Raw genomic sequence first — 18,108 nt, forward strand, 5'->3', positions numbered from 1 at the left:
ATACCACATGATAAAAATCTCTTGTGCCGAGTTTGTCTCTTTACCTTATTTACGTTTTTGCATTCATATTCTTGTAATTTACCTTGTTAGAGTAGGTTGCAATCCTCTTGAGCGGTAGAATAGACACACTAGATAAAACTAGAGCACATTTTGATAGAAATTGAGATATGTTTATCTTGTGAAGTTTTTAAAAGCAATTTAATTTAGGTTTTTAAGTGTCTTAATTCACCCTATCTTAGGAAGTCACCGATCGCTACACCCAGCTATATAATTAGGGCAGGGGTATGATCAAGACTACTCAATTCAAATCAACTGAACTCGAGGAGATTCAAGCCCTTAAGCCTAGGAGAAGAACTGGACTAGCTCAAAGACCTCGCTAAATTACTTAGGGTTTAGATCTAGACACCTTACATTGTAATCCCCTTCATGAGCCAATACAAAGCTTAAGACAATACACAAGTTATAGAGCTATTATTCTCTAAAAGGTCTAAACCTGGCTTCATTATGTGTCTATTATTTCAATCTATAGTTGACAACGGTTGGCCAAATGATTTCTACCCTATATAAATATTACTATGTTTTGAATTTTTTGACTCTGGCAAGTAGTCCTCACTATTAGAGTGGTGCAGTATGCTGACTGTGCGGTTTTGTTGCATCGTTTGCACATGTAGGTATCCTTGTATGAAACATTTGTTTAGAATTGTTGTTTTCGTGATATGGGAATGCGGATGCGGTTATGTGAAAATTACTCGTTTATCTAGTAAATTGACTTGACACCATATAAATTGACTTGTACACTAGCAGTTGGTTCAAGTGCTTCGATTGGAGGAGGTTTGGTACTGCAGAGTAGGACCATAATTTGTCGCAAATTGCTGCATTTTGAATACTTGGGTCGAGTATCGGGGAACAAAACCTCATCGTTTCTCCTGTGCACAGTACATGGCTTAAGCCATAGTTGTGAGTGGGCCGGCCTTGCAAATGGCAACCAAAGGCCCAATAACTAAACCCTCCTCCAAACAAAACCCTAGTTCGCTGCGGCACCAACACTGTGTTGAGCGGCGACCCAAGGTGCTCCACGCAGCGATGGAGTGCGGCCGCGCAGGCAAGGACGAGGCGGAGGACCGGCTCAGGACCGACGAGGAAGAGGAAGAGGAGGAAGAAGAGGGGTGGGACGACTGGTGCTCGGACGGCGACGACACGGCCGCCGCCGGCGGAGGCTTGCTGTGCCTGTTCTGCATCTCGCGGTTCGACACCGAGAGCTCCCTCTTCTCGCACTGCGGCGCCGAGCACCACTTTGATTTCCACAAGATTATGAGGGAGCTGCGGCTGGATTTCTACGGATGCATCAAGCTCATCAACTTCGTTCGGTCCAAGGTGCGTCAACCCTTCAGCTCAAGTAAATTTTTTGGACCCTAATATCTGCAGTATCATCAGCTTAATTTGTGCGGTAATTGCTTGTACGGTATTAAGAGTTTCTTGATATCGCAAATTTGTTAAATTCTGTGCGTGTTTAGCTTTATTTTCTGTGAATAATGGACGTTATGGCTGATTTGTAGGTTGCGGAGAATAAATGTTGGAGCTGTGGCCAAGCTTTCTCTACCAGCAACGAACTCTGTAGCCACCTGCATGCCCTGGAGACTTACAAAATTGAGGGGAAGGTTCCATGGGAGGACGATGCATACTTGAAACCGTTCATGGAAGATGACTCCCTTTTGCACAGTTTGTCCGTCGACAGTGATGAGGACGAGGACTGTGGAGTGCCAATGGAAAAAGGACAGTGCTCATCATGGAACGGGGTGTTAGCTGAGCCACGGGAGAACAACCTGAGTACTGTAACTGAAGGAAATGGTTCTGATATCAGCGCTAGATTTGAGCAAGAGTGTACTATTGGGAGTACTAAAGAGGAGGGCACTGGGTCTCTTGCTCTGGAGCAGAATGATACACAGCTAAAGATCGCACATGCTAGTGTTACTGCCAAGGCAATCAAAAGTGTGGATGATAACTACTTTGGGTCTTATAGCTCATTTGGCATTCATAGAGAGATGCTCGGTGATAAGGTAGGTGAATTCTTGAGTCTGACATACATGGTTACTGAGTTCCTGTAAAATATGCTTTTTTTATTCATTTCTGATATGCGCTTATGCCCTTTAACAAGTGCTGAACACCCGGGCAAACCTTTTCAGGTAAGAACAGATGCTTACAGAGATGCCCTTTTAGGCAATCCTAGCCTGATGAATGGAGCAACTGTACTGGATGTTGGTTGTGGCACGGGAATTCTAAGGTATCTAATGTACAATGTGTACATACGAAATGCTTTTGCACATGTGGGTTAGTTTATCTTACCATGTAGCTTCACGCCGTCAGTCTTTGATCCAGTTAAAAGGAAATGGATTATGTCACAGCTGGGAAAGATAACCACAATAATATTATTAGTTTGTAAGCAACATCTGGGTTGGACCAACCAATGCACTCAAGTAACACCTAACATGCTATGGAGAATTCTGATTTGATTCTACATTATGGTAAATGGGTAATCATGAGTCCTGGTAGTAGTAGGTACATTGTCGACAAACCTGGTTTTGTTAATGAATGTGTTCTGTGATAGAAGTATCTAAACCAAGCCATCTTCCTTATTGTGACCTTTGTTTAGCAGTATTGTAAGTTGACGTGTTGTGTGATGATCATATTTCTTAGGCCCTATTTGTTTAAGCTTCTACAAGCTGTTGTTTCTCCAGAAGCCTGTTGCTGGTAGAAGCTAGCAAAAGACTGCTTCTGGCTTTTGTGGCTTTCTGTAGTAGTAAAGACTGCTTTTGCTTCTCAGAAACCATAGCCAAAAGGTAGCAAAAACAGCTTGTTTGTTTGGGCTTTTGGCTTCAAAAACCAAAAGCCCAAACAAACAGGGCCCTAAGTGCTAGGCTGGTTGAAAAAATAACTATTGATCTTGATGCATGATGAGTTGTCTATGTGGTATGAGCTGTTGCTGATGTATGCTTCCTGTCTAGTCTTTTTGCAGCCAAGGCTGGTGCTTCTAGAGTCGTTGCTGTTGATGGAAGTGCAAAGATGGCTTCTGTAGCTACCCAAGTATGCCTTTTTTTCCAATTATAGTATCAAATACTAACCTCGTTCTACCTTGATTTATCCCATTGGTATTGCATGAATGCAGGTTGCAAAGAATAATTGTCTGTTATACAATGAAAATATGGAAGTAAAACAAAAGCGAGGTCCTCAAGTGATAAGCGTTGTACATACCAAGGCTGAAGAGCTAAACCAGAAAGTACAAGTTCCACCGAATGGCTTTGATGTGTTAGTGAGTGAATGGATGGGATATTGCCTGCTGTATGAATCTATGCTAAGTTCAGTTCTGTATGCACGTGATCATTTTCTAAAGCCTGGTGGTGCTATTCTCCCAGATACTGCAACGATTGTAAGTCCTTAGTTGCTTGCTTTTATTCTTTGCCCCCTATTTTCTGCTATTTGATAACTTGTGTCATCTGATCCATCCTGTAGCTTGGTGCTGGTTTCGGGAAAGGTGGAACTAGCTTGCCGTTTTGGGAAAATGTATATGGTTTTGATATGTCATGTATTGGGAAAGAAGTAACTTCAAATTCAGTTCGATTTCCTGTAGTTGATGTAGTGGATTCTCAGGATATTGTGACAGAGACGGCTGTACTCCATGTAAGTTCCTGTAACTGTACATTTCTACTTAGATTATTTCACTTCTTGATCTATCCTTGTTTCGTTGAAGTTGTTAAATTGCAATATAGGACTACAGAAAATGTTCAACAGACTGTTGTGGTACACAGTCTAGATATGAATCTGATATAACTACCTTAGTGTGATTCATGAGTTTCTCTAGAGTCTAGAATTATTTTAGATTTGGAGTGTTCTGTACAATGTGCTCAAATGTCCTTTCGGTTTGTAGTCTGACATCTTGCTTTTACTTCTGTATGCAGTCCTTTGATCTGGCAACTATGAAGGAAAATGAGATGGATTTCACTGCAAGCTTTGAGCTAAGGCTCAGCGAAAGTGGTACGGTTGTACCTGGAGTAACCTGGTGCTATGGCATTGTCTTATGGTTCGACATGGGATTCACTGACAGATTCTGCAAGGAGAAGCCTGTCATTCTCTCCACCTCTCCGTTCTCTACTCCAACTCACTGGTCACAGACAATCTTCACCTTTGAAGAACCCATCGTGATGGCAAAGGAGGAATCTCTTCTTGGCTCATCTGCATCAGTTGGCACAGATGAGTGCCCGGCTGTGGTGATCAAATCCCGCATAAGCATTGTGAGGGCATCTGAGCACCGTAGCATAGACATATCCATTGAAACCACAGCAATCAGTTCAGATGGCCGCAAGCGTGGCTGGCCTGTTCAGATATTCAATTTGTGACCAATCACATGCCCCTTTGGGCTTAAATTTTGCTCCTTCCCTACCGTCCTCTGCCCTGAACTACAGTTGTTCTCAGTGTTTGATTGTCACCAAGTTTTGCATGCTGAAAGTGAATGGAGCACTTTGCCGTACTGGAGCATTAAAGATTGATGGCCACGAGTAAAGGTATGGTTGAATAGGAATGGTCAGGTTGAATAGGAATGATATTCAGACCGGTTTGCCAAAACTATATTGTAATGACTTGGCGAGGTTGAAAGCGAACAGAAGGTATTTCAGGTAGTTATCAGACGAGATTTGGATTCACATGAATTCAGATAAATCTTGATGCCAGTTCAATTCAAGTACTGTAATATATGCACATGTTTGGACTTTCCGACCTTTGGCTTCACGACACTGTCCACAGATGTAAAATCTGAAGATGTGTACCAACATAAGTTCGACAAAAAAGAAGCTCGAACTTGATGCTTTGGTCGGTCATTGATGCAACCTACTATGTATTGCCACAGTTTGCTGAGGACTGATTGTAATTCTTTAAGCTGTAGCTATGCGCCTGCTGGGCTGCTAGAGTTTGCATAAACCCGGAATTCAGTTAGTTGTAACTGTTAGGCAATGGGATAGATAAATTCGATATAATTCTAGACAGCTTGCTAATCGTTGTTGAATTTGGAGAGATTTGCTGTCCCTTCTTCTAAAAGACTTTTAGATCTGATTTACATCTTTTCAAGATTAAATCTAATATTGTATTTTAGGATCATTGTATCTTAGATCCCTCGTTCACGGTCATAGGAGTGACTAAAAAAGTTGCATGTCGTGTATTCCACCACAGTAATTGAAAACAAAATCCCGCTGTATTGGAGCTTTTTCCTCGAGAGTGCCGCTATCTCAGTGTTAAATTAGTATGGATAAATTTTTGCTGAAAGATCAATGTTGAGGGTTAATCTTTGACAGTGATTTCGAAGTATGTTAGATAATGGGTGCATGATCGGTGTTTTGAGGATATGCTTGTGCTAATATAAGAACATCAGAGTTTATCCAGGTTTAAGTCCCTCTTAGAATAATAGCTCTACATCCAGCGTATTCTTCTCATTAAATATAGTTCTTTGTGTTTTTCGACTTCCTCTCTCAAAGCGGACTCCCTTCTCCTTATAGCCCAAGAGCAAAGGAGTCTTACACGTGGCCCATCAAATAGACTCATGCCTACCTAGACGACATCATTACAGGATACGTATGCGATGTGCCTGCTCTAGAGCGCTGTGATGCCAGTCCTATCCGTCAGACATATCTTCGTTTGTCGTGCTCTGGTCATCCGGCCTACACAGTCCCATCACCGGTTTCCCACACGCGCCTACCACGGCCCCTGTTGCATCTGCGAGCCCGTCTCGCAACAATTAATGTTGTGGGATGGGACATGATAGCCCTACGTCGACCATGCCACCTCAGCCCAGGTGAACTGTTTGGGGAAGGAAAACGACGTGAGTAGCGACATTAAATGAGGTTTGACTGGCTTATACTAGTACTTTCCCCGCGACCAGCGAGGGCTGATCGCGGGAAATCCTGCAAAGGCCAGTGCCGTGGTCGTGCTGATGCCGACTGGTTGCGCGATGGGCTTGGGCAGGAGAACGAAAGCGGATAATGGCAAAACCGGTCATTGCGGCTATCCTGGTGGGGGACCTCTATATTCTTTACATCGACATTAGTCCCAAAGTTCCCTCGCGGATATGGTGATCTGAGCTATTTTCCATAAGGATCTGGTTGGACCTGATCGTACCACTTGGGTCCTGGGTGAAAAAGAGCTTTGCCGAGGGAGTGTTCGGCGACACGGTCCACCACCGTGGTTGGCTTAGGAAACCGCATCCCGAGGGGAGGTTAATCGTCCATAGAGAGAGATCGTGGGAGAGAGAAAAAAGGAGGGTGTGCGTGAGGGTGAGGATCTTGGGAGAGAGAAACCTTGATGGCCGTTGGACTTCGAGAGAATTTCGTTTCCCCAAACGACCCTCAAAATTCGAGGCGGCAGGATCGAGTCGATCTTATAAATCGAAAGGCAGAACCCCCCCGAAAACCCCTTCGCACTCTAAGCCCTTGCGCCAAATGTGACAACCCAAATGGCTTAAGCATGTCATTAAGCATCATTAGCATCATGGTTATTTGTTTTGAGCAATTATTAATATGCAAAGTCAATTAAACATAAATTATGAAAATCAATGTTAATTGATGCATTGTTAAGCAACTCACAATATAGGGTTGGAAACAATTTTAGAAATTAGTCCATACAATATGAAGAATATAAATGAATTTTCCCAAATTTGTGGGGATGGTTTTGAAGGCATAAAAAATACCACAAGTTAGAAAAGGTTGCATGTTTGGAGAATTTTAGTTTGAAATTGGCTCAGGCATTATGGGTCAAACAAGTTGAAATGGGTTGCACATGAATTGTAGTTTCACACAAAATGTGTCTGATAATTTTTGGACCACGGGAAGGTATTCTTTTGAATAGAAGAAGTGGGATGGACATTTTGTCGCCTGACTACTGTTCATCGCCCATCTCCCCCGCTCTCTCTGCGCTCTCTGTCTTTGCCCGCCGCTTTCCTTGACTTTGGAGGCCGCCGGACGAGTCGAGCACGGCACCATGCTCCTTCCTCAGGTGCTGGGCATCGCCCTTATCTCCTCCCCCTCGCTCTCTCTGCTCTCCTCTCTCTCTCACTCGGCCGCCCATCACATAGCACGCAGAGTAGAGCGCGAGCTCAAAGCCGCACCCGCCGTCGACACAAATTCGTCAAGCTGAGATCAAATCCGCCCCTACCAAGCTCCTCTGATCACTGAAGGGTGGTGCCAAGGCTTCCACCGAGTCCTCACCAGTCAATTTGGCGTGTTTCCCATCGGATTTGGAGGTCGAGCCATCATCTTCTTCATCTCCGACGGCTTCACTCCGCACCTCACCGTCGAGCCACCGCACCGTTGCTTCTCCAGACAAATCGGTTCCGCGGTGAGCCTCCCCGCGATCTCCTGAACCCTTTGCACGCGTAGTTTTTCCTTTTGCCTATCGCCGGCGTGCTTCTCTGCGTGAGCCGCCCGCCGCCATCACCTCAGCGCACGCTGCCGGCCGGGCCACCGTCAGGCCCATCAGAAACTAGTCGCGTTGTTGAATCCACATGCTTGCGTAGATGCTGTGGGAGTGCTCTTTTTGCTCGATTGCGTCGTCGTTTAGCCGCCGGTGAGCCGAGCTGTGCCACTGCCGTGCTGTTTCCGCTATGCACCGCCGTTCTCTACCTTCCGGCCATCGCCGTCGATGACGTGTGCCCCAGTCAAGTCCGCGGACCTCCACTAATTGCGCTGCTATCCCTCCCCGGCCACTGGTGTTGCGCCGTTCACCGACGACGTGCTTAACCGAGCCGTCACCGTTGATTGCCGCCGTTTGCCGTCGATGGCCACCCTCCAGTCAACGCCGGTGACCACACGACCCTCAATCGAGTTCCCCGTGTCACGTTGGTGCCGCCGGCACTGTGCTGCCCCGCCCTCGTCGATTTTGATCGTGGTCAAACCTGCCGGGCCCACTATCAGCGACCATGGCTAGTTCGACCTGGGTGCAAAAAGTTTTTGGCCCATTTAATATTCAGATTTAATCGGTAAATGTGAAATAGAGTATTCGTTCAACTATTAAATCGGCTGAGATTTGTAAAATGCATAGAAAATATAATATTGCTCTAAAAATAGTGAAACCAATTTTGTTGGGTTTGTGTGAGCGTAATATACATGTTAAAAATACTGGGAGCTATGAAATATATATTTAAATTTCATGGGTTAATGAAATAGGTTTGAGCTTCATTAATCCATAATTAATTATTGGTAATCAATTTTGTAAATCTTGTTAATTTATGCCCTATTTAGTAAAAATACACACACTCATGCTAAGTGTAGTTAATTTTCTAATTAGGGCTAAGCTTTGTTTTAAGCTTAATTAATCCAGAAAATATTAAATGTTCAACAATAAGTAAAGTTAAGGAAATTGTTAATGCTTTGAAGACCAAATATTGTCTCGGTGCTTACAGAGGCTGATTGATTCATGCGATCAAGGTTCTGTTCCTTTGGCTTTATAAGCGCTAAAATCGCAGTGTCTCATACGGCAGCAATGGTGTCCCACTTGGCAGCCATGGCATCTCGATCAGCTTTTGCTTTTTTCAAAGGACTTCTTAGTTCTTCTAGTTAATTTGCATCCTTCTTATGGATCTTTATTGACCCAGTGACAACTTCGAGTTGGATCCTCAAGTTGACTTCGAGAGCTAAGAAAGCAAACAAAAATAATTCAGTATCAACTATCTGGTGATCAAATCATATATTAGTGATCAACAGGTAAACTAACTGTTAATTTTTTATTAGCGAGCTGCTAACAGGGTATCCTTCTCCACGAGAGCTTTCTGACGGCTAGTGATCGATCGCCGTGTACCGAGCCTTAGCAACATCTTCCTGGAAACTTGCAACCTTGAGTAGATCCTCGAGCATTGCCCAAGGATCATTAGTTGGGGTTGATGTTGGGGCCTAAGCTTTGTTGGGCTGCAGGCTTAGTTCAGGTACATCCGTGGAAGTTTTTTCTACTCAAGGAAGCGAGGGTGATGAGACTAGAGGGGTTGGAACTAGCTGACTAGTTGAACCGCTCATCGTCTACTCTTTTGTCTTCTACGGGGAGGAAGGTCTGCAATTAGCAGCATAAGGATGGAAAAGAAGGCTACAAGACAAGATAATTATTCAAGCAAAACTTTTTGCAATTAGGATACATGAAACAATGTTTGACTTCTACCTCTTGACGGTGACTTTCTTCTTCATCATACCAGCAGCTAAGGTTGGTTGTGTTGAAGGGATGACTTGGGAGTCTGAAGAAATTAATGAAGCCATTGTCTACAGAAAATTAGCCCACATTGACTCGTCATCATTTTGGACTTATCGAGTAAATATTCAAAGAATTGACCAATGTATAGAGGCTAACTTGTTATGAGTTACCTCTCTTACTGAGTCATCAGGCGCGGTGGTTTCTCGAGGAGGTGATTATAGGATGCATCAGTCGATACCTATAAAAAGATCACCCATACAGACCAATCGTCAGTTGGTATATGCTCAAGTTTCAGATAAATAAATGATCATCCAAGGACTCGATTTTAAAACCAGTTGATTCTTCCCCTGAGTGTGTTTGAGGAGTGGTGGGTCAGATGGCAAGGACAATCTCTTGGATCGAAGAGACCCTTTGGTATCTTGACTAGTCGATGTTTTCCCCTTGGCGCTAAAGGAGGGTGTATCCTCTTGATGGAGGGTTGGAACCTAAAGTCACAAAGACAGATCATATCGAAACAAGAAATTAGTACTGATTCCTCAATCTGAGCAAATTCTCACCGGTGGTCGAGGATTCCTGAGGGAGTAGGGTTGAATAGAACATGGTTGTGACTCTTCAGCAAACAGCTTGCTCAATCAAACACTAGTATCCTGCAAATACAAAGCTGAAAGAAAGAAGTCACTCGAAAGAGTTCAACTATAATAACAAGAGTAGTAAAATGCAAACTAAGTCTTACATCCGACCGCATCCCGAGAGCTATCGTTGTCTCTAGCATAGTCCCACGCAAAGCGATCCCGAGCTTTCAAGGGGCTCGACCTTCGACTAATGAAGACTTTGGCCACATGCCACCTAGTTAAGCCACTCTGCCTAAGTTCACCAATCTTCTTGACGTAGTAGGCAGCGCTATCGGACTCATGGTGCTTCTTCGATCAGGACAGATTTGGGTGGGCTTGGAGACCCCTATAGACTAATGGAGAGGCAACTGGGTCGATGTTGGAGACATAAAACTAAAACTTTTCCAATCTTTTTGCCAGGAGGAGATCAAAGCAACCAGGGTATAAGTACTCTTCATTCCATTACACAGTTGGAAAACACAACCTCCGACACATTTATTCTATGTATTCCTTTTCAGATGATAAAAATATTGGAACAAATTCAAGCTTGGTTCAATACCAAGGAAGGCTTCGCACAGATGGACAAAGACACTAAGCATAGTGATCGAGTTTGGATTCAAGTGGTGGAGCTCAATTTGGTAATAGTCTAGTGTGTTGAGAAGAAATTTGGAAGGGGGAACATTAAATCAACAGCGGAAAAAGGATTCAAACACCAATATTTCATTATCAAACTAGCAAGATAGGAATCCCTCACCCAACCCCGGTCTCTATTGGCCAGCTCGCGAGGAGGAACGATTCCTTCGCCCTCAAGTTATTGAAGCTTCGATTCTTGCATCATTGAGATCGCCCAAGCTTCGGTTAGGAGCCTCATCACGTCTAGCTGCTTGGAGGAGGCGTTGACGGCCTTCAAGTTGGTTTCTTTCTCAGGCAAGAAAGGAGCAGCGACGTTAGTAAAATGGCTGGAGGCCATAGAGAAAGATTGTTCTATGGTGGCGCAAGCTTGGGCAGAGAAAGGTGAAATCTCAAAGCAGGAGACTGTGGCAAGAGGATGAAGAATAGCTACAGTCTAGGTGTGAGGAACAATGACGTCCTAAGAGGGGGTGAACAAACAAAGCACCAGACCATCTAGTGGGTTGACCTTCAATACTCTACACTTGCATTCTTCTTTGCAAGAAATGCTCCGGTGTTACCCTGTGCATATCACTAGACTATTCGATGAGGTCATCAGCCTTCTCCCCCTTCATCAAAAATTCCCCGGTGAGTTCAACACACAAAGCATCAGACCTTCCGTGAAGTTATCAGCCTTCACTTTGCCTCTGGACACAATGCTCCGGTGAGTTCAACCCCTCTGCACCGAACCTTCTGGTGGGGAAAATATTCCTAGAACTTTTCCAATTCAATCAAACTTTGTCCCGGTTGCAGTGGCTTCTTGATGCATTGCATCCATGAGACCTACTAACATATATTCTTGACAAACATGTTAGTCCCAATGACTATGTTGTCATTAATCACTAAAATCACAATTATGGCCTAATAAGACCATTTTCTCTACAATCTCCCCCTTTTTGGTGATTGATGACAACACAACCAAAACAAGTGGCAAATAATAAATGATATCAGTCGTAAAGAGTACAAAACCTTACCACATTGCTTGGATGCATATTCTTACCATTTAGTCCCCCTTTGTTGCGGCTCCCCCTTTCTCCATTGCCATTATCTCCCTTGATTGACCCATGCAAGAGCTTCTCCCTCTTTGTTAATCTAGGTGTCTCATGTTGCTTCTTGTATCTTCTTCTTCTATGCTTTTGTCAACTTCGGCATTCCTAGACATCTCATATCTTGCTTCTTGCTTTGGTCATCAAACTTCTCCCCCTTTGTCAACAATCTCAAAAAGGGCTACTAACATATGTTGAACTCCAGGAAAAGCGTTAGAGCACATAGGAGAGAGCTTCACAAATCATGATCAAATGATATGATACCAATTGAAAAGATATACCAATTCTAAGGATATGAGGCATTGATATCAATTGAAAAAGATAAACAAAGATCATAATTCATGAAACTCACATAATATAATCTAAACTCCCTCTTTATGTGTGCATACATATAATGAGACCTACTTGTGAATACCACTTATAGGAATGTAGCAATATATGCACATCCAGACAATAACTAGAGGTAGGAAGTTTAAGTCATATCATGCATGGAGGTAGATTAAATCTAAAAATGAATTCATAATGATACCAATTGAAACATTTAAGCATTGCATACCTCCATGGAAGTGTTGATTTCTCCAATGAGAATACAAAAGATACATCTAGCAACACATGTTAGTCTCAAAATCACAACCCACATGATATACTCACCCTAAAAGTATACATACAAGTGTTGAATACTTGCAAGTCATATGCACTTGTTATTAATAACAATGGAGAAGAGTACCGTATAGATTGGTTCATGGTATATCAAAGATACCAATTGTAAAACTAATGCCATGAAATAAACATACAACTAATAAACCATGTAGGTTGCTCATAAGAAAGAGAGAAACACAAGCAACCAACCATATGAAAACATACACCAGGCATTGCAATAAATTGAAATAAGCATATGCAATCCTAGACAAGGAAAATGAGCTACAACAATTGAAAGATTTTGTAACTAGCTCCATTACCCTTTTTTTTACCATTGGATAGGGATTTGGGTATATGATGATCACGATCTTTATCAAAGTGCCCAATCTTATATACTTGGTTTCATTGCTTGAACCTTCACTTCATCTTGTGAGCCAAGTCTCCAAATCCTATAGCCACCTCGGGCTTTATGTCTTCTTTGGAACCCAAACCAAATGGGGTCCCTTTATGTTGGTGATGACTTCCTTAGGCACCTAAATGGGTTGGTTCCACCTCCAATTCTTTCTCCCAACCATATGTGCAACCACCTTGCCATTTTCCCTTTTCTTGTGCTTGTATAGTTGCTCTTGGTCTTATTCATGTAGTTGGCTTAGTGTAGAAGTTAGAGGTCTAGTTAGAGAGGTTCATGATATTCTTCTTCTCCTTGGTCTCCTTCTTGACTTGCTTGCACTGGAAGGACTTGTAGCCTTCTTGATGATATTTGAAGCATGTTGCAGTGGATCCCTTCGCAAGTTTCTTCACCATAGTAGCGTGGTTATCTTGAGAAGGTTGGACATGGTTCTTGCCCTTTAATCTTGCCAAGTCCTTCTTGAGTTTTTTGACTTCTTGCTTGAGCTCATCATTTTCTTGCACGATAAGGTCATTAGATGGTTCTACAAAAACATTCTCAATGCATATCTCATTGCAAAGGAGTGATATAGATAAATCAATTAAATCATCATAAGAAGTGCAAACATCTACCTTAGGATTTAAATTAAATAGAGAGGTGGATTGCTCCAAAGGGGCCAGATTGAGATTCAATGCACTCAAATTTTGCCTTAAGCTCTTCATGCTCCTTGTTTAGCAAATTGAATTTGCTCAATAATTACTCATAATTAGAAACAAAGGTAGCATGAAATTCACTGAGGGCATTAAATTTCTTAAGTTATTTAGATTGTTTCTTAAAATCCCTTTGTTGCTCATTGATCAAATGAAGGAGTTCATCATAGGAGGGAGAATACTCATCAGATTCATCATCACTTACATCGCTATCCATACCTTTGGCCATAAGACACTTGTGTGATGACTTGTGCAATGATGACTTGCGTGATGATGACCTTGAGAAAGAGCTTCTCTTGGAGGAGTGGGTGGCAAAGCTCTCATCACCTGAGCTTGAAGCTTCATGTTCACTCATCCATCTTCCCACGCTTGCAAATGCTTTGGCTCTTCCCCTTATCTCCCTCTTACTCTTGGTCTTCTTCTCCTTCTTGATGTGGTCAATAGTTTTGACCAAGTCTTTCAAGGAGATTTGATGATCAATCTTGGCATTGATCTTCTTGATATTCTTCTTCACTTGAGAGATGAGCTTGGTAACTTCGGGATCTATTTCTTTATCACTTAATGTGCTTTGCTCATCATCTTCATTGTTTTCTTTATCCTCATCTTTATCTCTATCATCTTCGCTTGAGCTTGATTCTTACTTTTGTCTCCTTATCTTCACCTTCATGTGTGGGCATGGTGATTGCTTGTGTCGGAGGGTGAACTCCTGTCGTAGGGATCCTGGGGGACCCCTTTTTAGAGATTCGGCCGGGGGGATGATCCTGAATATGTTCACCTGTGAAATAAATGGGTATGAATGCGATGGCCGACGGTGCGGTGTGATCTTATGCGGAAAGGAGTAAATGCACTGGAGTTTAGACAGGTTCGGGCCGCACGGGGGCGTAACACCCTACTCCTGTATGGATACTATAAATGCCCTGAGGAAGTCCCTCAAGGATGTTGCTGGTTACAAGAATGTTGGTCTATCTCAGAGCCTGAGGCTCTTTGTTCTTCGGCCTGTCTCGTGTTGTTCACTTCTTAGCCGTTGTTTCTTTGGTGCTGTGTTCTCTTGCTACTGAGCCGTTCTCACCTCCTTTTGCCTCTCTTTTCCACACTTGCTTCCTTCTGTGCTGCCGGCGGGTATTTAAAGCAGCCGGCAGCAACGTGCCCCGAACCGGGGGGGGCACGAGTTTCGAGACACTATAAATGGAAAGGGCGTCATCATTTCATCTGGGCGAAGTGACCGCGGGTGGAAAATGCGTCGCACGCCCGGTCATCCGTCACCATAAATGCACTGGCAATGGGCGCCGTGGAGAGGGCCCACCGGGCAGCCGCAGAGCGGCCCGACGTGCCCGCCCTGTCTTGTTCCCCTGCCACAGCAGCGCGGCAGACGGAACGCCTCGGCCCTTACGACGTTATCCCGAGACGGGCTGGATGGCACGGGATGGGACCCGTGCAATTAATAACCCCACGCCTCTCTGCCAGAACGTGGCAGGAACTGACGCTGAGCGCGGCGGGAGCAGTTGGAGGTGACAGGCCACGCACGCTCTTTAAATGCGGCCTCGGGCCTTTGACTGGCTGGCACCTCATCGGTGGGCCCCTCGGGGGCCACTGCCAGGGGGCTCCCTGGGTCGTCGGGGTACCGAGTGCTCGGGGGTACTGTTCACCTCCCCGAGCACCCTCTCCCTTGAATGCCATTTCTTGTCCTCAGGGAACCGAGTGCTCGGGGGTACTGTTCACCTCCCCGAGCACTCTCTCCTGGGCACACTTGTACGGATCCTTGGGGAACCGAGTGCTCAGGGGCTGCTGCACGTAGCCCCGAGGACTCTCTCCCGGAACTTCCTTCGGTGGGTCCTCGGGATACTTGGGTGCCCAGGGGCCACCGCTAGCGGCCCCGGGCACGTTTCTCCCGGTACTTAGCTCTCCTGGTCGTCGGGGGACTAGGGTGCTCGGAGGTCACCGTACACCTTCCCGAGCACTTTCTTCCCAGTACTTATATTTCGTGGATCATCGGGGAACTGGGGTACTTCGGGGGCCATCGACTGTGGCCCCGAGCGCCCTCTCCTGACTCGATCTTTTTCACCTTGCGGGAGAGACTCCGCGGGATGGCGCCATGTGGCGGATTGCTGACCTGGCCTCGGGATTCGGGGACCCCTGGTTCCTGATACACCGACAGCAGCCCATGGGCCCATTGGCAGGCAATGGCCCAGAGACTGCGGATGGGCCCTTCGTCGTCAACGAGGCCGAAGTCGGTACTAACGCCACGTGGCGAGCTTTTAGACGGTGGTCCCTCCGGTCCGGGCCTCTGGTACGGCCCAACAGGGAGCCGAATAGACGTGCGTCCAAACGACTCTCGAGGCGTGTGACAATGGGACGGGCGGCGCGTTATAACGAGGTAGGCGGCACGCGTGGCAACCACGCAAATCGAGGAAAATACGCCTGGCAACTGCTAACACCGCACGACCTGTGGGAGATTCGCCTGGCGGTTGCGTTGATCGAGGAAACCGTCCCGCCGAGCGCGCCATGGCAGGCGACGTTTGAATTCCCCAGGGGTATAAAAGGAGGAGGGGAGCAAACCGCCCCCCTCTTTACGCCTTCTTGCGATCAAGCTCTTGCCCTCTTTGCGCTCCTGAGCCCTAGACTTTCCTTAGGCGATCAGAGCACCTTCCTTCCCCTACCGTCCAGATCATCCCCCACCCCAACGAGATGTCAAGAGCAGGAGGAAGCCGCCGCGACAGGACTCCTGACAGCGTGCTGCCGGAGTCCCGCCTGGTGAACGAGGAGGCGGCGGACAGGGTTTGGAAGCTGATGGCCCCCGAGGGCCAGCAAGGGGCCTCGGTGGTGATGCCGGCGAGCTTCCCACCGGTGACAAACCGTCCGGGGTGCATTGTCCTCTTCACTTCCTTCGTGGCGGCCGGGCTGGTGCTGCCATTTTCAACGTTCTTTCTTCAGATCCTGGAGACGTTCGGGCTCCAGTTGGTGCATCTCAGCCCCAACTCCGTCGTCATCCTGGCGGTCTTCGCCCACCTTTATGAGATGTTCATGGGGGTGCTACCGTCGGTGACGCTCTTTCGGCACTTCTTCGTGCTGCGGTCGGCCGGGAAGAAGAGGGGCCTTTCCACCGCGGATGTCGTCGGTTGCTGCAACTTCTGGCTGCGGGACGGTCTGGGGGAGCAATACATTCCCCAGGTGTTGTGGAGCAAGTGGGAGGACTGGCGGCGCGACTGGTTCTACGTCGATGTCAGCCCCCACGACCGTCTGACTCTACCGGAGATGGCGGCGGAACCCCAGAAGGTGACCTGGGAGGTGGCACCGCAGATGGACGCATGGATGGCGCCAGTCCTGGAGCGCATCGACTTCCTACGCCAGGCCAGGCTTACTTCGGTGATGGTGGTGGTGGACTACCTGTGCCGCTGCCTGGTGCCCCTGCCGGACCGGGCCCAGCCCTGCTGGTTTTACACCGGCCCCCAGGACATCACCCGGACCCAGATCGGCGAGGAGTGGGACCTGGGTAGGCCGGCGCTGAGGGGCCTGCTCCGGGTGGTGATCAGGGTGGACGACCTGAGCTGGGCAGAGCTCCCGTGGAAGGAGATGGCGCTCTGCGCCAATCCTGACCGGGTGGCGCTGCAGGCGAAGCTACCGAAGTTCGACGCCCAGGGGCTGGTCGACAGGCCAGGGCGCCAAAACCCTGGGACCATTCAAATTCCCGGGGTGGACGAGGCGGCTGGCGAGGAGGCCGCGAGCGATCTAGCAGAGACCGATGGTCCGGGCGCCGCAGGCGGTGAGCTGCAGGCCAGCGGTGGGGCTGCTGCGGGCAGCAGCCGCCAAGCTAGAAAAGGAGGCGCCGCCGACAGCGGGGCGGTGATAGCGTCGGGGGACAGAGGGAAGCGCCCCCGGATTTTCGTTCCTGCGCCGGCGTCCCCGCCATCGTCGTCGCCTGGCGAGGAGGGAGGCCGGGGCGGTCAGTCGTTCAGCGTAGGGCCGTCGGAGGGGGCGGCATCTGCGGTTCTGGAACCATACTTTGATCTGCTTGGGCTTGGTCTGGAGCCCGGAGACCGCACGGCGGCCCCGCATAGCCCCCCGCTGAAGAAGAGGAGGGAGGACTCGGGGCCCATGCCATCGGGCCTGGGGTACAGGATCCCGGCATTGAGATGGCAATATTGTGGACCCAAATCTGCGTAAGTTTTCCCCGCTTTCTTCGTGAGCACACTTCGCCCAGAGCGGCTTTGGAGACTAACCTTCGCTTTTCTTCTGTAGGCCACCGGCGGAGGTGCCGAGGCCGGCTCCAGCCCCCGAGCCGAGCGCACCTGAGCCAAGCATGCTGGCGGAGCCGGAGCCATCAAGCACGCCAGCTGAGACGGAAACACAGGTGCCGCCCAGCCCCGAGCGGGTGGCAGCAGCCGTGCCCGGGCCGCCGGCGCCGGCTGAGTCTGCCCCGAGCGCGTCGAGCGTGGGGCGGTCAACTTCGTCGTGGGCGGTGCCTACATGGCAATTTTCGGGGACCCTGAGCCCCTCGGAGGAGGCTCGTAGAGGACCCAGTGCCCAGCCGTCGCCCAGCCAGCCGCCGACCCTCTCCCAGTCATGCTGGGAAGCGCCCGGGAGGTGATCGGGCGGCTGGAAGCGGCCGTGGCGGGGGAGATGACGCAGCTTGTGGCAGACCGCACCGCCCTTGCTGCGGAGAGAGTGCGGCTTGTTGCGGGCTGGCGCCTTTTTGAGGCCCGCGTTGCCGTGGCGCGCGCCACCAACGAGGGCGAGCAGTGCGCCCTGGAGGAGGAGCAGAAGGCCCTAGAGGGCACCCGCGCGGAGGCCACGCGGGAACAGGAAGAAGCCGTCCGCCTGGCTGAGGCGTCGCA

At 47.7% G+C, this 18,108-nt stretch overlaps 2 protein-coding genes across 2 annotated transcripts; both read left to right on the forward strand.

Annotated features, from left to right (window-relative positions):
- The first annotated feature begins 1,018 nt into the window (after positions 1-1,018).
- LOC133902160 (probable protein arginine N-methyltransferase 3) lies at positions 1,019-5,061 on the forward strand. The gene is made up of 7 exons (XM_062343760.1): positions 1,019-1,374; positions 1,557-2,057; positions 2,184-2,281; positions 3,003-3,081; positions 3,164-3,424; positions 3,508-3,675; positions 3,954-5,061. Exons 1-7 carry the CDS (start codon positions 1,084-1,086, stop codon positions 4,389-4,391), a joined length of 1,836 nt encoding a protein of 611 aa, XP_062199744.1. The 5' UTR covers positions 1,019-1,083; the 3' UTR covers positions 4,392-5,061.
- An 11,467-nt stretch (positions 5,062-16,528) lies between these two features.
- On the forward strand, positions 16,529-17,861 carry LOC133901536 (vegetative cell wall protein gp1-like). The gene is made up of 4 exons (XM_062342882.1): positions 16,529-16,707; positions 16,807-17,260; positions 17,303-17,409; positions 17,513-17,861. The coding sequence occupies exons 1-4, from the start codon at positions 16,529-16,531 to the stop codon at positions 17,859-17,861; spliced, it is 1,089 nt and encodes a 362-aa protein (XP_062198866.1).
- Positions 17,862-18,108: the final 247 nt, after the last annotated feature.

This window comes from Phragmites australis, chromosome 20 (genome assembly GCF_958298935.1).
Source record: "Phragmites australis chromosome 20, lpPhrAust1.1, whole genome shotgun sequence".
NCBI lineage: Eukaryota > Viridiplantae > Streptophyta > Magnoliopsida > Poales > Poaceae > Phragmites > Phragmites australis.

What these genes read in the sequence shown, in the direction of transcription:
- LOC133902160 (XM_062343760.1), top strand. Translation starts at nt 1,084, where the DNA reads ATGGAGTGCGGCCGCGCAGGCAAGGACGAGGCGGAGGACCGGCTCAGG. An exon ending in GAGAGATGCTCGGTGATAAG is followed by an intron (nt 2,058 to 2,183) that starts GTAGGTGAATTC and finishes AAACCTTTTCAG; the next exon opens with GTAAGAACAGATGCTTACAG. An exon ending in TGGCTTCTGTAGCTACCCAA is followed by an intron (nt 3,082 to 3,163) that starts GTATGCCTTTTT and finishes GCATGAATGCAG; the next exon opens with GTTGCAAAGAATAATTGTCT.
- LOC133901536 (XM_062342882.1), top strand. Translation starts at nt 16,529, where the DNA reads ATGGCGGCGGAACCCCAGAAGGTGACCTGGGAGGTGGCACCGCAGATG. An exon ending in CGGAGGGGGCGGCATCTGCG is followed by an intron (nt 17,261 to 17,302) that starts GTTCTGGAACCA and finishes CTTGGTCTGGAG; the next exon opens with CCCGGAGACCGCACGGCGGC. An exon ending in AGGATCCCGGCATTGAGATG is followed by an intron (nt 17,410 to 17,512) that starts GCAATATTGTGG and finishes TTTCTTCTGTAG; the next exon opens with GCCACCGGCGGAGGTGCCGA.